Source organism: Thermobia domestica, chromosome 11 (assembly GCF_964235325.1).
Source record: "Thermobia domestica chromosome 11, izTheDome1.hap1.1, whole genome shotgun sequence".
Lineage (NCBI taxonomy): Eukaryota > Metazoa > Arthropoda > Insecta > Zygentoma > Lepismatidae > Thermobia > Thermobia domestica.
In genome coordinates this window covers 121,018,799-121,033,133 of record NC_137464.1, presented here as the reverse complement: position 1 = coordinate 121,033,133, position 14,335 = coordinate 121,018,799, and the positions used below count along the sequence as shown (strand labels likewise).

At 35.7% G+C, this 14,335-nt stretch overlaps 1 protein-coding gene across 1 annotated transcript in view; it reads left to right on the top strand.

Annotated features, from left to right (window-relative positions):
- Window positions 1-14,335, top strand: part of LOC145665254 (lutropin-choriogonadotropic hormone receptor-like) — a 642,745-nt gene that overhangs the window by 253,276 nt on the left and 375,134 nt on the right. Inside the window, exons 4-5 of the mRNA XM_081732546.1 lie at window positions 9,877-9,951; window positions 12,259-12,336. Of these exons, the coding sequence (XP_081588672.1) occupies window positions 9,877-9,951; window positions 12,259-12,336 (153 nt within the window). The remainder of the gene's footprint in view (window positions 1-9,876; window positions 9,952-12,258; window positions 12,337-14,335) is intronic.

Sequence of the window (14,335 nt, the reverse complement as noted above, 5' to 3'; positions counted from 1 at the left end):
GATTTTAAATCTATATCTTATTTATTGTTTAATTGCGACTACAGAACAAAAGTTTTACGAGGGACGCATTGAAAGTCGTGAGCAATATTTTTTCACAACCGTGATCTTTATTTGTAAGTGAAACTAAATATATCGTCTCAATCTATAGACCTTTCCTTTCCTTTTCTAAGTGTCTCTGTTCTTTTGCGGACATTTTCCCCATCATTCTCCAAGTTTCAAAGTACCCTTGCGATAGAATTCCGTTCCAGCTGCCCATAGACACTGACGCACTGCTTGAAGAATATACTCCAATGTCTTTATCAGTAGCCTCGCATCTGTTCCTTCACAAAACCGAAAAGATAGTAGTCGGAGGGTGCCATGCCGGGGCTGCAGGGAGGATGTGGAAGTTTTCCACCCAAATCTCCTGATCTGCTCCATAGTGGCACGTAAAATATGCCAACTCGCATTATCCTATTTAAGGATGATCTTCTTTCCAGGGTACTTATCACGCAAGGCACGACGGAGCTTCAAAAGTTTCTGGATGTAGCGGCCAAAATTTATGGTTTGTCCAGGCTCAAGAAAGTGAACCATATTGCAACCCTCTGAATCCCAGAAGACGCTCCCTATAGCTTTTCCTATCAATTGCACTCTCTTGGCTTTCTTCGGTGGTGAAATCAAGTAGTGCCATTCCATTCTCTGTCATTTTGTTTCAGGTTCATAATAATGGAACCAGCTTTTATCCCCAATCACAATATCCGTCAAAAGGTCATCACCTTCATATCAAAATCTCTGAAGAAGGGTTTGGGCAATGGTTAGTCCCTGACGTCTGTGGTCCTCGGTTAACAACCGTGGGACCCAACGGGCAAAAATCTTCCGATAACCTAACCTGTGAATCATTTCTTGCACCGCACTAAGTTCAACACCAAGTTTTGCAGCGATATCATTCACAGTGATAAGTTTTACCCCTATCTCCCCTAATCAGCTCATCAACCTTTACCTTCTTGAGTTTCGTTTAGGCACTTTGAGAGTGCGCGCTGCGTGGCTGATGTTCGATAATCGTGTTTCCACCCTTAAAATGTTTTACCCATCTCCTAACACTGCTGGCACCCATGCACACAACTCCATAGGCGCACAGCAGTCTGCGGTAAATTTCAGAAGCAGATTGGTCCTCTTTAACAAGGAATTCAAATATAGCACGGTGTCGAAACGAAACATCGCTGCAGGCCATTTTGGAAATCCTGCCTGTGGTTACGTGCTAGCAAAAAACAGCGTCAACGTATGGAAAGAAAGAAAGAAATGTCTGTAGATTGAGATGATATACCTGGTTTTACTTACAACTAAAGATTACGGTTGTGAAAACATGTTGCTCATAAAGTAATTATATAGTATAAGAGGTTTCAGCTGCTCTTCCGCTGAAACTGTGGAGACCGTGGCACCACCACTCAAGGAAGTTGGGTACTAGGAACTATTAAAACCAAGAACGAATCAAATCATTCAGAGCGCCTGAGTCTGATAGAATTAGCCAATGATGTACTTAGCCACTGCTAGTAGCAGACGATACAGATAGTTACAGCTCTAACCGATAGTATCGCAGAATCACTTTCATTGCAATGTGAGAAAAAGTTAATTCCCATTAGTTATATAGGAAGTAGTTCATTAGGGTAATCAATGATGTTGCTCATGACTTTCAGTATGCCCCTCGTAATCGGCAGTTACTTTACAAGAACACCAGATAACACATGTTCTATCAAATAGCATTGTTGTTGAAAACTCTTTATATCATTCAGTGTCAAACGTTATGACATATCTGTTGTACGTATCAACAAATTAAAACAGTATTGCAGGACAGTATAGTTTAAATTGCGGGATCGGAACCAATTCAAAATAGGAAAGCAAAGAAAAACACTCATGGGTTTTAAGTGAAACTATGTATGAAACAAATTTGATCTAAAGTATCTTCAATAAAGTATATAAAACAAAAATTAAAATTTAAAAGTTATTAAATTATTGCCACTCTCTCGTGCTTCTTAACGGGTTACCTAACTTATGAAAACATTTCAATAAAAATCACTTTTCACAATAATTGCACAAATAATTGTTCAAAAATAGTACAAATAATGTGAAGATAATAAATACAATAAATAACATGAACTGCAAGTTCTGTACATTCTTCCCAAAATATCATACTTGGACAAATATTCATAGGATCGTCCAGCACTTGGATGTACATGCGAATGCATACCGGGACATTGTTGACTGCTCTTAACACTTCATTTGTACTTAGTGCACGGCACACATTACGGATCCTCCTCATCATGTCCTCTCTTGTAGTAGGATGCTTTTGGTAAACCAGCTCCTTGACACGTCCCCAAAAGAAAAAGTCAAGCGAAGTAGGTCCGGAGAACGAGCTGGCCAGGAAACCAAGCCTCCTTTTCCGATCCACCTGTTTGGAAATAAACGTTCAACAGTATGTCTGGCAACTCTTGCAAAATGAGCAGGGCAGCCGTCTTGTTGTACCCACGTCATTTCACGAGTTGCTAGACGACATATTCCAACATCCCACGTCATTTCACGACATATTCCAACAACTCACAAAGAACATGTGACAAAAAATTAGCGTACTCTACCCCTGTTAAAGTACCTTCGAAGAAATAGGGGCCAATTATTTAGCCTCCCACTACACCACACCAGACGTTAAGTATCCAGATATTTTGGTTGTCAATTTCACGCTCACCCAGTGAGGATTCAAGCTGGACCAGTAGTGAGCGTTGTGTATGTTGACATCTTCATTACTCTTGAAGGTTGCCTCGTATGTCCACAGAATGTTCTGATGAAAACAGGGGTTCCTGGCGTTCCTCCACTGACAAAACTCCAGACGGTTATGGAAATCTTGTTTTCGGAGTTCCTGATGCAGGTGAACACGGTAAGGATGAAACGAGTTATTATGCAGAATCCTCCAAACAGTCATGTGGCTCATAGCAGCATCCGTGCCTAATTGTCTTGTCGATATTGGGGATCCATATGGACTGCACCAAGGATGTCGGGAGACCGATTATCCTGTACACGGCGTTTGATCTGTTGACGTTTTTTGTGATGAGGTTGAACATGCCCAGTCCTCTGCACACGAAGTGCCAAACCCCGAAATACTTTTCTCGATTGCCAAGCACGATCGGGAAACCGTTCACCATATTTTTTGTTTGATGTGTGTACGTGCACTACGAACCGAGAAAAATGCCTGGAACGTGTGGTCTTGATAGTAGCAATTTAACAACAAATAGCACTCGTAGATGCCAAACCGTAGACTTTAGCGAAAATTGTTTCCTATAAAAGTTGTTTCTTCTTCAATAATACTTCCAAAGAAATTGAAATTGATACCACTTTCTATTTAAAATTTTGAAGTTGACACCTCCTGGAAATATTTCCGCTACGCAACTGGATATGGAAGTATCACGATTTGATTCTCCACATAAGATTTGGTCATTTAATTTTTTGTTTGAAGTATTCACGTACACTACGAGCCGCGAAAAATGCCTGAGACGAGTGGTCTGATACACCCTGTATATATATATATATATATATATATATATATATATATATATATGTCTGTGTGTGTGTGTGTGTAAACGGGTCGAATTTAGATCTCGCTTTTCTAAAGTCGGTTATGCCTATGGTCACAGTGCATCCAATTTTTCACTCTGGCGCGTCTGCCGACTGCTTGGTCACACTGCAACCAAACCGTCGTCAGTCTGTCTTGTTGTGGTGTACAGTATGGACGATTAATTGCTGTTATTAGGAAATCCTGTGTTAAAAATATTACTTTTAGAGGAAGAAATGAGCAAATGTGTAATTACTATTTTTCAAGAAAGAGAGAAATATGGCGAGTTTCACACGCAGTTTCCAAAGTTGGTGGAGCAGCCACAGAAGTTTTTTTCAGTACTTCAGAATGGAACAGGATTCATTTTGACACATCTTACAGAAGATCCGAGGACGCATAGAGAAGCAAAGTAATTTTCGAAAATATGTATGAGCAGAAGAACGGCTTGCTGTAACATGTAAATGGGAGTCTCAATACCTGCGATGAGTAGTAAACCACCCGCTAGTCTGGCGTACTCTGACGTAGAGACCTGCACGGGCCGGGCTAGGCCCGAGGCCCGAAGCCCAGCCCGGCCCGTGGGCCGGGGTTGGGCTTGCCGACACTGATTTCTCTTCAGGTCGGGCCGGGCTGGGGCCGATTAATTGCAATTCTTTAGTAATTATTGACTTTCGTTAGACAATAATTAGAATAAAGGCAAACGTTGAAGAAGTGTGCCCGTGAAAGATGTTACAAAATGAAACTTTTACAATTTATCGGGCCCGGGCCGGGCTTGGGCCAAGAATTTTAAAAAACTTATCGGGCCGGACCGGGCTCGGGCCAAAAATCTCCAAAACTTTTCAGGCCCAGGCTGGGCCGGGCCTAGGTACATTCGGGCTCGATTGGGCTCGGGCCGAAAAATTCGGCCCGTGCAGGTCTCTACTCTGACGACAAAAGCAAAATAATTTGTTTCTGATCGGTAGTCGGTAGAAGTCGGCCGTAGTCGCCAGACCATGTCGGCGTCAGTCTGACCACGTACACTTCTCTCAATGCATTTATTTATTTCACCGATGTCGTCAGAGTATGTCAGACTAAAAAATCAGTGAAAGTCGGATCCACTGTGACCATAGGCTAAAAGTTGAAAAACCTTGTCATATCTTCGCACTTCGAGATTATGGTTTAAATTCGGATCTACATTGACCCTCTATTCAGATCTCTATATGAAAGGACATTTTTTATTGAGATTTGTCTTCGTTGATCCATCAAAATATAGTAATGTTAGGTAGTCGAACGCTAATCTGGCAAGGTCCAGCATATTTGTGGATACCTCCTTGACAGGGTTCCTCCCGTAAGCTTTCTTTATTGATTGTCCTTTGGGGTTTTTTTTTTTACTTTTCTGTTGAAATAGAGACTCTGTTAAGTCGAATATCAGCTCCAAACAATTCTTCGTAAAACTTGTTCTTCGTAAAGTTTTCCCCATTTCCCATAATATAATTCACAGTTATGACAATCATATCGTTCCTATGTGACAATGCGCGAAAATTTATGGTTGAGTTTGTAATCATCAATGTGGCAGTGCGTTTTCTCAGGATTTTACTTTTTCCCTCTATTTAATTCAACAATTCTAATATAATTATCGATTGCTTTAATAATGTATGCTGTTTAGCCCACAGAGTATAGCTATGGCGCGTAAAACTAAACAATTAATTTCATTTTCAAACTTTTAGTATATGTAGTAAACCGATGCTGAAAAAATATTTTAAGAATTTCTGTGGAATTCAAAAGTTCTAGTTACAACTTTGGGAAATGTGAAGGACGGTAGTACTAATGGTATATCTTTTGATGTAGAGGAAGTGCGGGTAATTTGGACCCCCATTTTTATTTTTAAACAGAAATTTGTCAATATACACATGTATTGAATACTATTAGGAGAAAACAATTCTTTGTTTATTTGTACAATATTTGAACACAACAATTTCACTTACGTTGTATTAATCTTTCAGTAACTCCTTGTTAAATAAAAAATAGCGAGTTTTGTCCGTTTGCAAAATGATCGGGTAAAGTGAACCCTCAGATCACGAAAACACAAGTACCGGTAATAAAAATAGATGAACAATAACTAAAATAAAAATGCACTACGCGCTCTTCATTCACTTTTATGTCAGAACAATTAACAATTCAGAATTATTTGAGCACTACTTAGGTATCCCGAGCTGAGCAATATGTTATATATTCTTTACACAAATCACAAACTTAACGCTCAACAATATCTAATCCAGTGCATGTTTCATACCACCACTCAAAACCTTTAGGCACTGGATCCACTTCTCATCATCACAATCTTGGCTACATTTTATACTACAAAGAACGCAAGAGGCAATAGGCATCATTACACTCAAGTTGATCATCAGTCGCATGAGTGGATGAGTGTTTGCTTCTTTTGCCGTGCCCGAACCCTGTTCAAAATTTAAACGACGAGATGATTTTAAACGTTTAGTTGATGCTGCAAAAACTTGTTGTCTGAAAAGTCTTAACGTAATAACATATCCAGACCCCTTTGCTCTGACACGTCCACCAAGTGTTGCAGATGGAAGACATGGTGGTGGTGGTACCAAGATTTGGGAAGAAGGTTCTCGAAATACGGAGTTTGATGACGTGGAAGGTTGACATATGGCATCAGAATCCATAGGCATCACTAATAATAACTTCATAAATTTTACGTTATTCGTGTAATAAATAATAACACAAACAATAAAACACTCTACTTAAAAAGATCGAGCAAAATAGACTCTACTCCAGTTTAGCCACCATATTGGAGTCTACTTTATCCGCCAACAGGATTATTACATGTTTCTTCAATAAATTACACGGTATTCATTTTAAGGTCACACCAAGCAAATGTAACATACAGTGATATTTCATTCGTAGTTCAACATTGTTTATATAATCCTGCATGTTCAGATTATAAGAAGAAAACCGTAAAGAAATATACCTTTGAAAAATATTGGAATGTTCTTCACACATGCAATAATATCTCCTGACTCGACTTCAATGGTCTTCTTACTGAAGTTTAGGTAGATGACTGAGGACGAGAGTAACACCTTCTGAGAGTATTACCAATTCGCTGTCCTTAATTATTCCAGAGAAAAACAGGAGGTCCACTTTACCTACCCAGGTTTACTATGCCGCATTTCCTCATATTCTGAACCGTTTGCAATATACTCAAATATTTATGCGTAATAAGTCAAGAAAGAATTGAAACAATATTAGAAAATTTTGTTGTTACAGTTTTTTTATATATCTTACGTTTTATGTATTTTTATTTACTTCGTTTACATGCTTTTGATTTGAATAATGGAGTCATAGTTGCTCAGTGGTAGAGCGCTTATCTCTGGTGAGTGGAGTCCCTGGTTCGATTCCCAGCCAAGTAAGTTCGTGGTGCACAACATCGTGTCCGTGAGTTTTCTCGTGGTACTTTCGTTTTTTCCATATTACCACTCCAACAATTCTTCCATTATCTTTCACTTTCCTTAATCATCGTCTTCCTTAGCGCAATAGGCATAATCGTCGGACGTTAAACTAAATATTTTATATTTGAAAGAATATTTCGAAGATATTTTTCCACATCTAGCAGTAAGGGCAGTGAATGAGACAAATTGAAAATGGCAATTTCATAGAATATCATCCTAATTACATGCATCTTTTGTATTACTAATAACCTAGGGATCGTTTACTAGTAGCTTTATTGACCAATTTTCTCAGAAACGAGTTAAACAGTTTTGTTCGTATTTTGTAAGTAAATATTTCATAAACAATTCTACTATATTAATTTAATAATGCTACAATGTAACATACATATCTCAATTTTTTAGAAAATAGTCAGAAGGGATAAATTAGCATTGGGACGGCTTATTTAAACAATACTTTCGAAAACGCATTTTAGCTAGTTATTCCATAATCTGTAAATGAATATTTCATTAGCAACTTTCACAATATAGTTCAAACCTTTTCTGTTGGAAAAAATGAAGTTAAATCTATCAGTTTAATGCCCTATGATTATGTACTATGGACTAAGGGAGATGATGTTTAAAGCAAGTGAATGATGATGGAAGAATTTGGTGGAATGAGAATGTAGGAGGAAACGAGAGTACGCCGAGAAAACCCACGGATACGATGTTGTTTACCACAAACTTGCTTGGCGTGTATCGAACCAGGGACCCCACATACCAGAGGTAAGCGTTCTACTACTGAGCCACCGTGCCCCCTTGTTTCTCTTGGAAAAGTACGGGAGTATTTCTGGTGGTTTGCTATTTGGAAGACTTTTGTTTGGAAAATGCTTTGGTAGAAAGTCTTTAGTGTATTGCTTTTTTAGTAATTAAGTATTTAATTACTAAATGTGACACAATGTACACTTTCTTCACAACATTTCAGGGGGGAAAATACTTAAAACCGAAAGACAATTAACAAAGAGTCATCAAAAGCATTATCAGTTTACATATCTACAATTTTAAAAAGGGGTCAGTTTTGTGTGGACTATTTTCCCAAATACGTATATCATTAACAGCACTATGAAATGATATATAAACAATTATTCTTGGAAATCTCCAGAGAACTTAGTGTAACGACCCAACAATATGACATACTTCTCTTATGAAATTAAAGAAAAAATAATACAGAGGTGTTAGCTATGTATGGGTGATTTTCTCGAAAGTATTTCTACACCTTCTTTATCTTTTTCATTAAAAATCTTTATTATATACCTTCCTGTAACTTACAGTGGTCCAACCGTGCCATCAAATCTTGCACCATTAATTTTTACACATTTCTCGACATCAGACAGTGATGAAATTTTACACAGCGAAATAAATCGCTTGACAATACAATGTTCCATTCTTACTTTCACTTACGTCTATATATTTGTACAGTGTGACTCCTAATAGTCTCAGGCTCATTTCCTGGCCAGTGCATACGAATTTCTTGCGCGCACACAGAGTCGTGAGGCAAATTGAAGAGTCGCATAAATAAAAATTGTTACGGCCACTAAGTTTAGAAAGCATATGATATGCCTGTTAAACACACGACAACGCAACGCGCTGACCACGAGGTTTATAGCTAAGCTGGACGAAGTTTCATCGGTCGCTTCAGATGACATTGATGCAAACTCAACCTCGCAAAGGGCTATCACATATATTACATATTTATACGTATATTTGTATATTAAAAAAAAACAAAGAGTAATATTTGAATATCTTCCTCAGGTAGACTATAGTGTCAACGATACTGAGAGTTGGGAAGCATGTAAGAAAGAAAATTAACAATTTTCTACTTTTTAGTGACAATTAAATAATTTTCTATTGACACTTTAGTCTATTTTAGTCTATTCATAGAAAATGCAAGGAAATACTATGTACTGTGTACTATTGTAAATATTGATCCAAAGCTCTTTGCCGAAGAACAAGCACACATTAGCCTATGCAGAGTCGTATATCTTGATGGATTGCGGATTAAAGAGTTGGAAATTCACAATTAACGGGCAGAAAAGCTTTTAAAAATGATGCCTGAGCGGAGATGAACCGTATGAGAAACAACATGTAAATAATAAATGTATGAAACAGAATAAAATCTAAATGAGAAAATTATGAGTAAAAAGTAGAAAATATAATTTAAAGAAAATACTTTTCCAAAGACATGTTTCCATTTTTTTAAAATAAAAATTACAAATCGTACTAATGAGTAACCCTTCTTCAAGAAAATTATTTTTAAAACACTCCATTTGTGCACAACTATAGAGAAAACCATAAAGAATGCTCTTTTAAACAATAACCAACTTATACCGGTAAATTCTTCAATTTTCATGTAATATTATATGTTGGTGTATATATATATATATATATATATATATATATATATATATATATATATATATACAATTTATATATATATATATATATAAAACGAATGTCATAATAGTATTATGAGTATATGAATATAGGCATCTATAAACTACTTGATATACCACCAATAAATTATATGTAATGTAATACTGCTTTGTATAACGATATAATAAAATCTAATAGAATATTTCGTATGTTAGGAATTTCATACAAATAAAGGATACACTATAATAAGAGCAGGAGTATGTAAACCTTTCAAGGATTGTAAAATCGATAATATTAAGTATAAATGCCTTTGTTTGGGAGAAAAAAAGAGTAAGTTGTACGAACAAGTTTTTTTCTTCTTACTTTTTTTTTTATAAAATAGGGTACATATTTTTCTGGACTATGCACATAATTCTTTACATTAATAATTGTTTTTCTCCTTTTCAGAGTATTTCAGTACGTGAGATATTTCAAAGATATAGAAGTAAAAGCCTTCCATAACCTTACCAACTTAAAAACAATGTAAGTAAAATTTTATGGTTTAGTAACAAAGCCATCGTATTAAAAAATAAAATAATAATCTTAATAAATGGAGAAATTGTATTATATAAGTTTATGTTATAATTATTCATTTTTTATGTTTAAAACATTTTAAGTTTCATTTTTAATTTTGTAATTTTTCAGACTCAGTGTAAAGTACTTTAATAAATCAAGGATTATAAGAGAAAATATTCGTAACAATGCAGATTTAGTTGAGCAAATAAACTCTAAGCTGGGCTGTGATATTCAGGGTTTTGGGAAAGCGCGACCATTACCTATTCCAAAAATATTGATATTATAATCTTCTTGGAAAAAATACTGCATTTCAACATGCTGAAAGCTTGAGGAAAACACTTAAATTGTACTGTGAGTTAGCCTGTAAAAAGAAATATAGGAAAAGCAATTAAAGGACTTTATACATTTTATTAATACCAATAAAATCAGGCAAATGTGAATTTATGTAAGGAGTAACTAAGCTTATGATATTATTACATAGTTGCATAAGAAAATCAGAGAGGTTAATAGAAAGATAAAAATCAGTGTTCGAGTCTACCATCAATTTAGGACAAAATGTTAATATGTTTAAAAACATACGTATGAAAAACGGAGACCGACCTTATTATTATTATTATTATTATTATTAGTATTATTATTATTATTATTATTATTATTATTATTATTAGATTCTACGTTATCAACACTGACTATAGTGACCCTCACGAATCAGGAAGCTTGGCTCCACACCAGTCATAGAACTGCTTTATCTCATGTGTAATGCTTTCCAAGAATTCGTCTCGATTCGTGAAGCTGTCTTCTAAATGCACATTTGAGAATGCGTGGAATAGTAGAAGTGAACCAATAATGTTGCTAAAATTAGAAGACATGGAGGACGACCCAGAAGAAAACGCACTTAATAAACTATAACACACACACACACACAATAACAATTGTTCGAATTAAAGATAACAATAATGATAGCAATAATATAAAATAACAACACTAACAACAAAAATAAAAAATGAAACTTAACGGCAATTCGACAACATTCAACACTCACATGTTATCCGTATAACGCGAGAGACGACACTGACAAAATTTCATGGATGGGTTTTGACGACCGAGAAACTTCCTCGTGTTTTGTTGGGAGCTGACACCAGTAATTTATGGGTCAAGCTTCAGGACTCCGCGATCTCTATAGTATTATAAGAATATTTTATTTTTTTATTTTTTTCAGTTCTGTTCTTTTTCTTCATAGGATAAATTTAATTAGTTCTTATATGGAAGAGAAATTGAATTTAGTTGTTTTCTATGTACTAGTATTTGAAGTTCATGAGTTTCTCTACTAATTTAAAAAGAACATATAATTAGAACTATATTTTATAGCGATTTTTATAATTGGTATCAGAAGAAAACATTGTTAACAAAGCATTAGAACGTAAACACAAAATTGTGTCTATATACTCTTCTCACGTCAATTTTACCGTTTTCAAACTTCCATTCCGCTACTTTAAAAATAAATAAATAAATAAATAAATAAATAAATAAAAGGGCTCTAATTATTTTTTCCTATGGGTTTCATACAACTTCAATTTTATTCAGCAAATAGAGATGCTGAAAAATTCTTATATTTAAATCTCTAGCTGATTTTTAAAGACATTTATTTGTTATGGGTATCTGCAATTTCATTCTGAACTATCATTTAATGAGTAATAGAATGTGTATATTTTATGTTCTCTTACTTTTTAAAGAACATCATGTGAAATGGGTTTAAAGAGAGAAAGAGATGTGAAATTGAGAATTGTTTTAGTGATCGTTCAGTAATATCGACGCTTTTTACGAGTATTTGAGCGAACAAACATAAAGTAAAATGAAAGACTCTTTAATGTGCTGTAGTTATGTTTTTCTAGTCTATGGAAAATGTCTTGGCAGTGACTGAATGTAGAGAAATTAGTGGAATGAATATTATGGGTTGAAACGCGATAATCTTAACACTATATTGCGTTATTAAAACTATATTGCATAAAAGTATAAACAGTGCATGTCAGTTCAATGATTTTTTTCACACCAATTCAACGGCATCGTTATTTTGAACCATATACTATGACTATATTTTAACACACAATATCTATGTAACAACATCTACGATGCTGTAACTTCACTATCTATATCTATGTATATCTGTGTCTATAACTATCAGTTGTTGGACTGTACTAAATTTGAGGTTAGAAGCAATGATAATCCAGAGTTGTTTAATATTATAATAAAGCACTGTTTCATTATTTATTTCAGTTATATTAACCGCGCTCCAGAGTTGAAGTCAATTCCTGAACAAGTCTTCGAAGTATTTCTTCCTAATCTCAAAGTTCTGTAAGTATATTTTATCTGTTTCCTTTTCTAACATAGAATAACGTGAAAAAACATAAATACACAAGATCCATACGTGTTCTATTATTTAGTAGCAAATATCCCTACATGTTGCTATGGATAATCTTTTGAGTTCTTTCTCTCTCTAAGAAGGCAAAGTACTTCTCAAGATTAACAGTATCGATTTATTACCCCATGTTAACTCCGATCTATACACCGTTCTCATTCTTTACTTCGACCTCCTCTGTGGCTAAGCGGTTAGCGTACGCACCTTTGGCGCGGGAGACCCGGGTTCAATTCCTGGTGGGAGCTCATGTAGTTCGGATTCCACGTTAGTGAGTAGGTTCACGCGTCATATAGCCTCGCTGCTGAACGGGAGGTTAAACTCAAAAATCAGCTTATCAACTCATTCTTTATTTCCAGGATTTATTAACAAATTAACATATACATACGCTACATATACACACCAAATTACACAGTGTAACACATTATGAACATTACAGATCTGTACTGTATGGAACTGAAGTCCTATTTTTCAATTGAATTAGTTACTTGTTCCGTTATCTCCTTGATCGTTCAATCTCAATGTTTTACCTTTCGCTAAAATAAATAAATATATAAATAAATAAAACAAAAAGCTACACACAGATCTTTTCAACTACAATTTCATATATTAAATCAATATTTATAATCAAAAATGATACGATATGTAAATTATGATTCATTTTCACAAACAAATTCATATTTGGAGTATTTCATTAAAACTAATTACTAGAGCAACCCACATTATGATTTATTTTTTCCTTAATTATGCTTTATATTTTTCCAAATTATGCTTTATTTTAATTTCAATAATTGTTAAATATAAATCCTGTATAATGTGGGTTGCTCTTTCACGAAAGTCACAATCATCGATTGATAATGTCGATTACCCAAGAAAGATGATCTCCAAATGCAATAAGCTTCTAGCAAGATTAAAGTCTTCTACCCCAAAGGTACGCGGTACCTCGAGGGGCTAGAATCACAGTGGAAGACTCTCTGTGCGAGGTATTGCAACATATAGTACATACAAACGACTCAGAAGCTTGGATGGATCTATTCTTTTTTCCTTACGTAACACTGTGCGTTCCATCAAAAGCTGACAAAGTGAATAATTTAACATGATGGGTTGAACAAAGAGTGCAATGTTGGTCTGATTCTCGCTGCGAAGCTCTTCCTAATCACAGTAAAAAAATCCTTCAAAGCTCGACGACCAGCAAATTCAACTTTTAACATCAAGAGTGTCGAGAACAAATTAGTAGACGGTGACGTCCGCAGCGTAGTACGGCTTCTCATCTCAGAAGATACTATAGCTTCTCCGAATGGAACTGTATTAGAAGCATTAAAAGCGAAACATCCGGCTCACAGCCACCCTTTTGAACCTCCCGATCTTATTGAGCCCAGTATTGTGGCGCATAGAGTATCAGCTGACGAGTTTACGAAGGCACTGAAATCCTTTTCCCTCCGGGTCATCCGGAGGCATGCTAAGTCTCCGTCCTTCAATATTAAAGGACCTCCTACTATCCCAAGACTGCAAAGCTAAAGACCACCTGACTAACGCCATCTGTGATTTTCTCCACCTCATTATTTCGGGTGATGTGCCCACGGAAATGAGACCTATTTTCTTTGGAGCATCACTAATAGCTTTGAGGAAGAAAAGTGGCGGCATTCGTCCCATCGCAGTAAGCAATGTCTGGAGGAGATTGTCATCCAAAATCATATGCCATATAATTAAGAGAATCTCTAACACATTTGCTATCCCCACACCAACTTGGAGTTTGCGTTCCACATGGAGCAGAAGCAGAAGTCCATGCTGTTCGTATGTACTACTCTTTTCCACACCATCAGGAGAAAGGTTTCTGAAGATACACTTTAGAAACGCATTTAACGAGTTGAATCGTGATTCTATGCTCATACAGTTAAAACCAGTTTTCCGTCAATTTATCGATACGTCCATCAGTGT